The following is a 12,825-nucleotide window of genomic DNA, read 5'->3' on the forward strand; positions in this document are numbered from 1 at the left end:
ATAAATCAATCAATCAAGGTTCAGGATCACCATTTTTTTTTCTCTTATGCAGCAATCTTGTTTAATTTTACTATGCTTTATTAAATAAATACTAAAGCTTTCCTACAACTATTTCCCCCAGTCTTATTCACTCCATATTTATTAGACTTCAGCTCTTATAAGTGATGGACAGCTTGGCTTTCCAAGTTCCTGGAAGGCCGCAGGAAGCCATCCAGTGAAGTCACCTGGAGGGGAAAAAAACCAATATTTTCTAGCTCATTTTTTGAGGTAGTTCGAGAACAGATTGTAAAGATGGGAAGGAGGAGGTCTCTGTTAAGCAAACCATTCAATCCGTTACTTTTAATGCCTTTCAAAAATGGCCTTTGCCAATATTCAAACTAATTTGAGCCCACTGGAGAGTTAGGTAGAAATTAAAGAGAAGGAAATAGGAATAGCATACTTCTCCCATTCTTTCACCCTAAAGCCACAAAAAGTGTCCTTAAATAATGAAGCTGTCTTGAAGGTCAGTTCAATTTTGTTCATCTGATGATGAGAAAAGCAATGTAACGTATCCTTTGTTCCCATTCCCACTCCTAATTCTCAGTTAAAATCACTCAATTCTCTTTAATTTGGTTATCAACCAGCAGTGGATTAAAACACAAATAAAAATCCCATCCTCTAACCGGTACATTTTGGTTAAATTTTAATTTTCATTGCTAAATTTCAGCAGTGCATTATCATGGTTCTAGATATGAACCATGAAGGGCTATCTGAAAGATACTACATTGGAGAAAGAATGACTAAATGCAGATTCTGCACCATAAATTTAATCTGAAACACATTCTGATATAACGCTACCTACAACACCTAGCTGACCTTGAAATGCTAAGCAGAATCGGATTGGGTTAGTAGTTGGATGGGAGATCACCCCCAAATCTCAGGGAAGATGAAGAAAGGCTCCTGGAACAAAGCAACAACCAGATGCTGTTATGATGTTGCCATGAGAACTACACAGCAGTCAGTGACTGTGAACTCAACAAGAATGAAGCTCAGTCTGGAAGATATTTTAATCTAGCTTTAAATATAGGAAGATTCAATAACCTACGAACATGTATAAACAGAATAGTTCCAAGAGTTCTCAAAAAAAAAATTCAGGATCCTCATGTGTTCCAAGTCTGTAATTTTGCTGATAATTGCAGAGGTCCTATTCTCTCATGCTTATGTATACTGTACCGTTTTAGCTATTGCCAAGTTTTATTACCCCTCCCAGCTGATTTTTTTTCCTTTCAGAATGTTAACTACGTTATCTATATATTCTATTTTTTTCCAGTGGCCCATGGATTAACTGCACGTGGATATTTTTTAAAAAAGATATAAATGTAATCAATGAATCTCTCCATTTTTTTCCTATAAAAACATAATTCAAAAGGTTTTATTTCACTGTAGAATCCTCTGCCTGTTTTCTTTAATCTAACATTTTCCCATTAAATTATTTTAGCTGGAAGCTAGCAAGAATGTTTGCTGAAAGTGTGAAAATAGGATGCTCAAACTTGGGGATATTGCAGCAACTTAATTGCATTTTTTTATAGGGCCTTGTTCCACTTTTGTTAAAATTAGCTTTTCTAAGGACAAAACCGGAACGTGGGGGACGTTTCCGCCAGTAGTGTGATTTTTACAAGATAAACAATGCAATGCTCCAATAAATGATAGGACTTACCTAGCTTTATAGCACATTGCCAACATTCTGTTTTATAGCACGTTTAGGTATTCATATGCAAACCATAGAAATAAAACTTTTAGGAGCAGCAATCATAACAAAAATTGATAGACAAAAACAATCATTCTTTTCTTTCACTTCTCCTTACTTTTAACATCTATTTTGGCTTATTCAACTTCAGAAGAAGAAAAAAAACCTTAAGTATTCATACTATAACTGTGAATAACATACTCCATTTATATCTTGTATCTTTCTGTCCAGGGATACCAAAATTGCATATGATTGGCCATCAGAGAGGAGTCCATTAAAGAACATTCCCCCAAAGTTTTAAGAGCTTTGGAAAGAAGTGCTCTTATTCTTCTCTTTTAATTCTACATTTGAGATGGTGGAAGACATCTTTTTCCCTTGCCTGCCTTGGAAATCAAGGAAGAATCAACCTTCCCAGGAGAAGATGAGGAAATAAATTCCTTCAGGAGCAGGGGTCTCTAACCTTGACAACTTTAAGCCTGGTGGACTTCAACTCCCAGAATTCAAAGCAGGCTGAGGAATTCTGGGAGTTGAAATCCACCAGGCTTAAAGTTGCCAAGGTTGGAGACCCCTGTTCCTGAGGAAATGTTGCTAGCTCAGAAAAGAACCTTCTTCTCCAGAGAGCTGCTTTCTATCTGTTTCTTGTTTTAGCAGAGGAAAGTTCCAGCTGAGATGCTGACAGTCTTCCTGAATCCTCCCAAAGGAATCAGGTGACACTGAAAAGGCCATACGGATGCCCTGCCTCCCTGAGGCTTTGAGATTTGTTGCATTTTTTCCATCCGGAGATAGTCTCACGGTGAGCAAAGTTGCCAGCTTGTTCTCTCCCCGATGCCACCAAGCTGGTGGTCTTCCACATGGCTGCCCTGTGACTGACATCGGCCTGCCCAATTACTGCCCGCCCACCTGTCTCCTCTAAAATTCTTGCCTGCCTTTAAGCCCGAGCACTTGACACTTATTAGCTGCCAAAAAAAAAAAAAAATTCACAAAGGCCATATGTGCATGTGAAGTGCTCAAAGGTGTCAGCCCAGGCAAAAGACCAATAAAAGGCATCCTTAAACTGTTCTGAAATTCGTTAGTGAAAAGCCGGGACACTTACTTGCAGAGGGTGCAGAGGATAATTAAGCCATACTTCCCGCAGGTCCTGCAAAATGTGGAAAGATGCTTTTAAAGCTCAAGGGAACCGTTTAACAAGTTCCACATTGCTAAATAAAATGTCATTCTGCAACAGACTGAAATGGCTTAAGATGCTGACTTGGCTTCTTGCAAACTCAATAGTGCTGGCAAACTCATTTTTAAAAAGCAGGCATTCTTTGTTCAAACTGCCTGTAGTGCTTCCATTTAGTTCATGTCAATTAGGTGGAGGGAGAACACACACCGTTCAGGAACTACATAATGGGTTACTTTTGTGTGTGTGTGTGCTTAAAGTTCTGTAACTAAAAATTCAGGAGTTTCATTCCAGCCAAAAGAAAGGAAAGAAGGAAAACCTCAAGACAAATTAACCAAAGCTTGAACGTGGATCACAATTATATTTTGCACATAACCCCACCTGCATGAAACCAAAAGCTTACAATCAATAAAAACTGTACATGTTGGTTGTTTCTGCCAATGCTTCTCTCTTACAACATACAGGTAGTGTGATGACCCAGGGTGGGATACAAAACAAACACAGTCACAGAAAACAGTTGAAGCCCCTTTTATTCCTTCACTTTGCTTCCAAGCTTCGAATATCTTTGACGGAAGACAAAAACCTCCCACACAAACAGTTACACAAAGAAGGAAAAAAGCAACACAAACCAGGAAAGATAAGGGCTGGAAGATGTCCACAGATAACACACACTGGGAAGGATGCCAAACTCAGAGAGGAACTATAAACTAGACATATTTACACGCTTTGTTTCCAGCGTTCACCAGTACGCAGGTCCATACTCTTATTCAGTTGTCACAGCTGCAGGCCATGAAGAGGATCATGGCCCTCTCCTTCCAAGTAGACCATGTCTCTCCCTTATTCTCTTCTCCCTACGTGCCCTAGGATGGAGAGGGGATGGGCCTGGGGTCCTCCTCTGACTGCTCAGCTGCCTCTGCCCTTCCCCAGCCTCCTCCACAACCTCCGGAACCACATTCCCACTCCCTGTCGGCTGTTCCTCCTCTCCCTCAGGGTCAGTCTCCACCAGGGGCATGACAGGTGTAGTCTTCGACTTACAACAGTTCATTTAGTGATCGTTCAAAGTTATGACAACATGGAAAAAGGTGATTTTTTATGACTATTTTTCACACTGCAGCATCCCCATGGTCATGTGATTTACATTCGGATTGACAACTGATTCATATTTATGACGGTTGCAGTGTCCCGGGGTCATGTCATCATCTTTTGCAACCTTCTGATAATGGGGAAGCCAGTTTCATTTAACCACTGTGTCATTAAGTTAATGACTGCAATGTTTCACTCAACAAACGGAGCATGAAAAGTTGTAAAAGGGGGCAAAACTCACTGAACAAATGTCTCACGTGGCAACATAAATTCTGGGGCTCAATTGTGGCTATAAGTCGAGGACTACAGCCTGTACTTGGCCTGCAATTTGCACGAGAGAAGTCACGGGTTGGGGGAAGGCATTCCTCCCTTCCTTTATGCACTGCTAGCTCCTTACATCTCAGCTCAGCTGCATTGCCACATTCCCCAAGATGACTGTATGCGTCAGGAGATCTACATGCTGATGGCTGAAAGCACAACTTTTGATATGATTTTCTGAAGCAAACTGATTTAAGTGTGTAAGCTTACACTGGCTTATCGTTTCTCATCGCCAGCAATCTGTGGTGTTTGCTTCTCCTAAATATTACTTTCCATCAGGAATTCAAGGCCAACCTTGGCAACTTTAAGACTTGTGGACTTCAACTCCCAGAATTCCTCAGCTAACTGCTGAAGTCCACAAGTCTTAAACTTGCCAAGGTTGGAGACCCCTGCTCAAAATCATCCAGCGAACTTACAGGGCTACAGAGGAGCTTTGAACCAGCCTCCGCAGCTTCTCACATTGGTCTCATTCAACTTTTTCTTCTTCTCATTTGTTCTCTTTACACCCATGTTCTCTTCAGCACTGTCAGTTTTCCTCCCATCAATCCCCAAATAAATTATGTCAGACATGGGAAAGATTGTCTGGATTGCCACATTTTGCATGCTCCTTCTGAGCAAGATAATAGAAACTTGCTACCGAGTAGTCTTTTCTGGCACCTTGTCTTTAGAGCAGAAAACCGGGCATGTGCAGTAATTACAATAATCTTTTGCTTTATTTTGCTAGATCAAGGTATTACATTCTGAGAGGCAGGATTCTTTTCAATTTTCCTCTGAAGCACTTGATTTGAAGCACTACAGAAAAGCAGAAAACAAGGTGCAAGCTATAATCAAGACAGAAATGAAGCCATACCTTGTCGTTAAAGAGCAGGCGTCCAAACAATTGTTTGGCTTCTTCAAGACTTCCCTCCAGGTAAACTGCCCCTGTGTGAGAGAATGTGCCAAAAGCCTGCATTTAAACCCATTGAAGTTGCAAACTTGAGGCTGCTAACACAAGTGTTTCAGTTTCACTTACCGTACCTGTAAATTAAGGAGATAAGAGACTGTTTCATATTCATCTGACTCATAATAGCTAGAAAGGGGAAGGGGTTGGCAGCCACTATCCACAGAGATTTTTGTTACATGTTTAGGTAGTAAAACTAGAGCAAACATCCATGAACAAGTGCTGTCTTGTTCAATTCATATGCAAATTCCTTAAATGTATGGCAAAGTCTTTTTCTTTGCAGCGAAAAAGATTTTTGCTTTTTAATTTCCCCATAAAGCAACTAGCTTAAACCAGAGCTTCAAAAGTAAACAAATCTCTGTCGAACAGATAACCCCTCTGATTCATCTTTGTTGTTTAATTTCTTATTAAAATACTATATAAATTTGTTTAGAATAAAAAGGCAATGTCAAACCAATTGTTCATTGTTGCCAGGAAAAGTACCTTAATATTATTTTGATTTTGAAGGACCGAGTACAGATTAGTTAAAACCTGGTTCAAAAATAGTAAATGTGAGAGGGACTAAATAAATCGCGGACGATCACTTAAACATGAGCCAACAGTGTGTGGCAGCAGCCAAAAAAGCTAATACAATCCTTGGTTGTATAAACAAAGGCATAGAATCAAAATCATGTGAAGTATTAGTAGGGCTTTATAAATCCTTAGTAAAATGTGCAGCGTAAATTCAGCGCTAGAAAAGTAAACACAGATGACTGAGGCTTCATTTCACTTCTTTATAAACATATAAAGTAAATTTTACAATACCAGCTGTAGATTTCTCCAACATGGAGCAAACTCAAACAGAAGCAGACATGTTACAAGTTCAGAGCAGAACAGCAACTCAGTAGCTCAGAAACAGACATCCGTTTCATTTTAGTTCAGCAGGCAAGCAAGACACGCAGCAGAGGAGAGAAGCAGTTTCATTTTCAATAGACAGACTCAGAGCTTAACATAGCTTCAGAGCTGCAGAGCTTAATATAGAACCACACCTAGGCTACTTCTCGTTTCAGATTCCAAACAGTCCTCATTGGCTGACTTAGTTGCTATGTCTATTCATTGGCTGACCTTGTTACCATGCTCTATTCCAGTTCATGAATATACTCTGACATAAGAGCACACCTAGAATACTGTATCCAGTTTTGGTCACATTACAAAAAAAGATGTTGAGACTTTGGAAAAGTGCACAGAAGAGAGCAACTAAGACGATTAAGGACCTGGAGAGAAAAACATATGTAGAACGGTTGCAAGAATTGGGTATGGTCAGTCTAGAGAAAAGAAGGATTAGGGGTGACATGTTAGCAGTATTCCAGTATTTGAGGGCTGCCACAAAGAAGAGGGGGTCAATTTATTTTCCAAAGCATCAGAAAGGCAAGACAAGAAACAATGGATGTAAACTAATCAAGGAGAGAAACAATCTGGAATTAAAGAGAAACTTCCTAATAGTGAGGACAATTAATCAGTGGAACAGTTTGCTGTGTTTATCACTGGAGGTTTTTAAGAAAAGACTGGACAGTCATCTGTCTGAAATGGTATAAGGCAGTGGTGGCTAATCTTTTTGGGCTCCTGTGCCAAAAATTGTGTGAGCGCTTGCGTGTGTGTGCTCATGTGCCAGCAGCCAGAAAACAATGTGCGCCCCCACACAATCCTCCACATTGCCCTCTTACCTGCACTGCGCCTCCCAGCTGATTTTCGGCCCATTTGAGGCCTTTTTCAGCCTCCTAGTGAGGAAAGCTTCTGCAGCCTTTGCAGGCCAAAAAATGGGCCCGTTTCGTCACTTCCGGAAAATACAGGAAGTGATGAAATGGGCCTATTTTTCAGCCTGCAAAGGCTTTCCTGAAGCCTCTGGGAGGCCAAAAATCAGCTGTGAGGGGCGTGCATGCGCAGTGAGGTAAGTTTGCCTGTGGCCGGCACAAATACCTCTGAGTTCCACCTGTGGCACACGTGCCATAGGTTCACCATCACGGGTATAAGGTCTCCTACTTGAGGAGGGGAGTTGGACTACACTAGAAGACCTCCAAGGTCCCTTCCAGCTCTATTCTGATTGATTTGAGAGACATTTTTCATTTATATTTCACAATGCTCAGTGTGTGATCCTTTAGTTGAATTTCACCTGTTTCTTCTTTGGCTAACTACAGTACTTATTTTAATAAGACAAAGAGCAACTGGTTGGGAATTCTCGGAATATAAGACAACACGGAAATATAAGACAACACAGCTGGTCACCAAGCTTGAAAGGCAAATCCTCACTTATGCTCTGCATACTAGAATGGCATATGTTGATTACAAAATGGGACCACTGACCTATATACAAAATGGGGATAACTGCATTAGTCCCACCCCTTATTTCACACACTGAATGCACAACTCAACCATCACTGGTGGAGATCCCCTTCTATCTATAGAGTCTGTTCATGCGAGGAATCCTCAATGATGTAGATAGCCTCTCTGGACAGAATAGTTTATTCCCTGTTGACAGTTGTCGTTTCATGTGGTAGGTTATAAAGATAAAGAAGGAAGCAGCTTCCTTAGTTATGGGTAGGCCATTGCCCCTAAGATTTGAACGGGTCCCATCTCATTATTTGGATCTGACTGGCTCCACTCTTGTGAAAAATAAGGCCACCCCAGTTCTGAAAAGCAAAAGTTACAAAAGCTGCTAATGTGTTTTCAGCAAAACCAAACATAATTCAGACCTTTCTCAAAAACATTGAATTTAGCTGTTTCTATTAGGTAAGAGCCTGCCTGCCTACCCATTAACGATCATATCTATCTATCTATCTATCTATCTATCTATCTATCTATCTATCTATCTATCTATATCATCTATTATGATCTATATCTCTTCCTGTCTTCTGTCTGTCTATCTACCTACCTGCCTATTAACTATCATCTCTATCTCTGTCTGTCTGTCTGTCTGTCTATCTACCTACCTATTAACTATCATATCTATCTATCTATCTATCTATCTATCTATCTATCTATCTATCTATCTATCTATCTATCTATCTATCTATCCATCCATCCCCACCCACTGGCTCCAACCCCACACCTCTACTAGCTCCAAAATCAGATTTATTATACCAATTTGTCTGTCTGTCTATCTACCTACCTATTAACTATCATATCTATCTATCTATCTATCTATCTATCTATCTATCTATCTATCTATCTATCTATCTATCTATCTATCTATCTATCTATCTATCTATCTACCCCCACCCACTGGCCCCAACCCCACACCTCTACTAGCTCCCAAATCAGATTTATTATACCAATTAATAGCACTATTAGAGAAAACTCAATCCCACACTTCGTTTCATCTGAAAAAAACCCTGAAGCATTTGAATTATACTGGAGATATATCTCTTTGGTTATACATGTCTGCCATTCTAATATTCCCCCTCCTTTTCAACATTAAACACCAAAGCAGTGTGAAGAGGCAAGCCGAGTTAAGATGGATGGCTTTCTCCCCTTATTTTGATCTGATGAAACACAATGTAGCCTGAAGCAGAACCCTTATGGCTGTTACGTTGTTTGAAAAAAAAAAAAAAAAGATGAGGGGAGAAAAGACCCAGAATATATTTTTGCAGGCAAGATAAAATGCGGGAGGAAGAGACAAGATATCCAATAATAATCTCACCGCTTGTACCCCAACCCCTTAGAGAAGAAATCACGCTGAACTGAGAGCAGGGAAGGGAAAAATAAAAGATAGATCCGGATGTACTGTCAGATCTCTGTGTGACTCACATTTGAGTAGCGATGGTTTCAGACTTCCAATTGCTTAATAATAGGAACAACAAAAAGTCTCTTTCCTTAACTCCAAAATTATGATGCTAAAATAAAGTCTTTGCTAACTAGGAATTAATTTTGGCTGGAACACTGTGATTGTAATTCTGGCATTCCAGCAAGTTTTTGAGCCCAGAGTTTTGATAGCTTTATCTATATATGACTTTGTTCTCATGACACACTGTACTTTGGCTTGTACTAATAATAAATTCAATAATACATGCTGGTTTGGTTCACATATAATGCTTATCCATAAGGGCTGGATTTTTCCAGGAAAAATGAGCAAACGTGTTTTTTTTACTGTTGGCTGCTTTGTATAGATACCCTTAACTGAAAAGGCAGATCTGTTGAAATATAAGCCTGGTCATAGTCAGATGCAACTGAATTTTGCTGCCTGAGATCAATTCCCTCTTGTCACAGAGCATCGATCAATCAAAAAGGAGAATTAAGACCCAAAGCCAGAAATAAGCAGAGGTAGATGCATATAAAACAATCAAACTCAATTTCTTCTGCTGTTTAGGAGATATATTCTATTTTCAACCCTAGGAGCCTGTACAATAGAGTAGGGGACACAAAACATGGCTCCTTGGATCAGTTCATCACAGCGTTTAGAGATCTCAAACAAATGTCACTGAAATTGGCAACAAACCGTTCAATTGACCAGAAAAGTGGGGCAGAAATTGGTCAATCAAATAAATAGGCAGTTATTTTTGGCTGGTGACCGCCTAGACTATATATTTCAAAAGGCCTATCATCCCTCTCAAAAAAATAATAATAATAATCCATCCGCATTTTGGAATGAGAACATTTCAAACTCCCCTCAACACACCAAGACATTCTGCTCCTGCCTGTTTGCATGAAATGATTCCAATTCTACTGGGCCAACAAAATTATTAATAATTCTTTAAAGTATGGCAGCCAAAAGATTGCATATGTAGAGGAGAACTTTACATGCTGCCACTTTCTGAATCTCATCATCCAAAATCTGCCATAATACTCCAGGGAAGGAGTTTATTAGGCTCCTAGGTGGCTGTAGCTGGATCGAAGAATGAGTAATCAGCTGGACTAAGCTCAGTTTGTACCCACCTCTCTCTTTTTATGATGACTGATTTGTAATTATAGGGTTTTTCTTTTCTTTTTCTTTTTGTATTCTACACTCCTAGAGTTAACTTCACATATTTTTCTTTTACTTGCTGGTAATCATTAGGATCTCATTTCCTAACAATGCTTCTTCATTACTCTAGTTTCTGTTCATTATGCTGCATCTTTCATTTCTTGTGTTTTATTAGATTGTTCTTTAGCAGGTCATAAAGCTGATGTACTTAATAATCTTGCTATCTCTTATTTTTCTGGTTTTCTTCTTACTAAAACATGGATTCTCCCGTTAGATGCTCTAATATTATCCTGTGATTATCTCAGCTTGGTTCTTCTCTCTTTCTCTCTAACACTGTCATCAGCTAATTAGTGAGACTGTACAAGAGCTCCTTTACCCATACATATCTGCCATATTCATCTATATCTCTATTAAATTTGAGGAAATACTTAGCCACTATATTTTATAAAAATCTTGGCTTGTGTGCTTTTGCTGTCTCTTGGCCTGACTTCTACTGAACCCTTTCTCGTCCCTCCCTTCTTTCTTCTCTCTATTGTTCTTAAAATGGGAATTTTTAAAAATATCTACCTTGGTTCTTTCATTCAATCTCATGCCTGCTAGTTTGTTTTGCTTCTTAGATCTTTTTATTACTTTGGCGCCTTCAATTCCACGTTTGATCTCTTTTCCTTACAGAATTCTACTGAAACTCCACTATTCAAAGCTCATCCTTATGTCCTGCTTCCTACAGTACAGAAGATGTGTTACTGTTTCGGAGGAGCATGTCTTCGTGACTGTATGACTATATGACTGTATGTATGTATGTATGTACTACCTACCCATCTCACCATAGTTGATTCTAAGGAGCTTTCAAAAATTTAGAAGCAAAGGAACAAAAGACAAACACTATATAATAAAACCATAATATACTACATACCATTTCATTTCAATCACTGAAACAATAACTAACAACTAACTAACCGTGTGCCATGTGGGGCTTTATTGGTGATGACTAGCAGCTTCATCTGCATTCACTGAGAGCCAGTGCAGCTCATGGAACAAGAGTGTTATATAGGCAGATCATGGAATGCCCCAACTTGTTCGCTCTCTATGGAATTCTGGACAGCTTCTAAATACTCCTTAAGGCCTGCTTGAATTAACAGGGGCTGACTAAGACATGAGTTATTATTTCCAGCTCATTCCTGAAGCAACCTAGAGTATCAAATTGATCTAGTTTGAAAATTGTATTTTCTCTTCTTCTTTATACCCAAAACTTTACATATTGATAATCTTGGGTACCATAGGGCCAGAGATTATGTGATCAGAACAGAGAACCATTCTATCTGTCTGGCCAAGAAATGCCCCTTTCCTGTTTTTGCTCCCCATCTGTGATCATTTAACATTTTGTTATGAGAAAGATTGGAAACCTGGTCTAGGCCTCTTTACACTGGTCTATTGAACTCCCAAGAGATCAATATATCAAAAGGTCTATCAACCAGGAAGCCCGTGTTTGGTGGTGTGTACATTAGGGTGGATTTACTGGAGATATTATAAAACAAAGAAACCATGTGAGATATATTATCTCACATACAATGTGTAATACAGGGTAGGAGAGACTTTACAAGAACTTGGTTTCAGAAAGGAGAAAGATTCAGAGGTACAATAGCATTGAGAACATTCTGGATTGGGTTTGTTTACTTTGTATTTCAAATCAGCTGTTCAATCACCATCTGGAGGAATGGAGATATGTTTGACATAGGTACATCAAATTTCTATTTCTCTAATGGAACGATCAATCTCCTGAGAGAGTGATAGCCCTATGAAATAATGTTATAGATAGTGCAATCTAGAAGTTGTCCAGATAATAATAAAAAATTCGTAATCCTATTGGAAGTCTTGTTCTTGTTAGTTGCAAAGTCGTGTCTGACCCATCACGACCCCATGGACAACGTTCCTTCAGGCCTTCCTGTCCTCTACCATCTTCTGGAGTACATTTAAGCTCATGCCTACTGCTTCAATGACTCCATCCAGCCACCTCATTCTCTGTCGCCCCCTTGTTGTTGTTAGTTGCAAAGTCGTGTCTGACCCATCACGACCCCATGGACAACATTCCTCCAGGCCTTCCTGTCCTCTACCATCTTCTGGAGTCCATTTAAGCTCACGCCTACTGCTTCAATGACTCCATCCAGCCACCTCATTCTCTCTTGTCCCCTTCTTCTATTGCCCTCAATCTTTCCCAGTATTAGGCTCTTCTCCAGTGAGTCCTTCCTTCTCATTAGGTGGCCAAAGTATTTGAGTTTCATCTTCAGGATCTGGCCTTCTAAAGAGCAGTCAGAGTTGATCTCCTCTAGGATTGACCGATTTGATCGCCTGGCAGTCCAAGGGACTCGCAGGAGTCTTCTTGGAAGTGTTACACAGCAAATAGCAGAAATTATGAGATGTATCCTGAACATCTCCCTGTTCTATGTTCAAGAAGATTGTTAGCTGGTAAAGCCAATAGGCCATTTACCATTCACTGCCTGAAAACACCCTGCATCGAATAGGCTTAGGATAGCAGCACTCCCTAGGTTGGTTACTGAAGGATGATAAAGGTAGGCCAGTGTTTGTCAACTTTGGCAAATTTAAGATATATGAACTTCAATTCCCAGAATTCCCCAGTCAGAAAAAGACTGCACTCCTAATCT

At 39.7% G+C, this 12,825-nt stretch overlaps 1 protein-coding gene across 4 annotated transcripts in view; it reads right to left on the minus strand.

The window, feature by feature from the left end:
• Positions 1 to 12,825, minus strand: part of DROSHA (drosha ribonuclease III) — a 125,517-nt gene that overhangs the window by 21,849 nt on the left and 90,843 nt on the right. For all 4 annotated transcript variants that reach the window (XM_087961182.1, XM_087961183.1, XM_087961181.1 and 1 more), the window contains exons 23-24: positions 5,140 to 5,210; positions 2,820 to 2,864 (exon numbers count right to left, since the gene is read on the minus strand). In XM_087961182.1, coding sequence (XP_087817308.1) covers positions 2,820 to 2,864; positions 5,140 to 5,210 — 116 coding nt within the window. The remainder of the gene's footprint in view (positions 1 to 2,819; positions 2,865 to 5,139; positions 5,211 to 12,825) is intronic.

This window comes from Notechis scutatus, chromosome 3, assembly GCF_049901735.1.
Source record: "Notechis scutatus isolate UNSWTSFEM ecotype Mainland chromosome 3, rNotScu1.2, whole genome shotgun sequence".
Lineage (NCBI taxonomy): Eukaryota > Metazoa > Chordata > Lepidosauria > Squamata > Elapidae > Notechis > Notechis scutatus.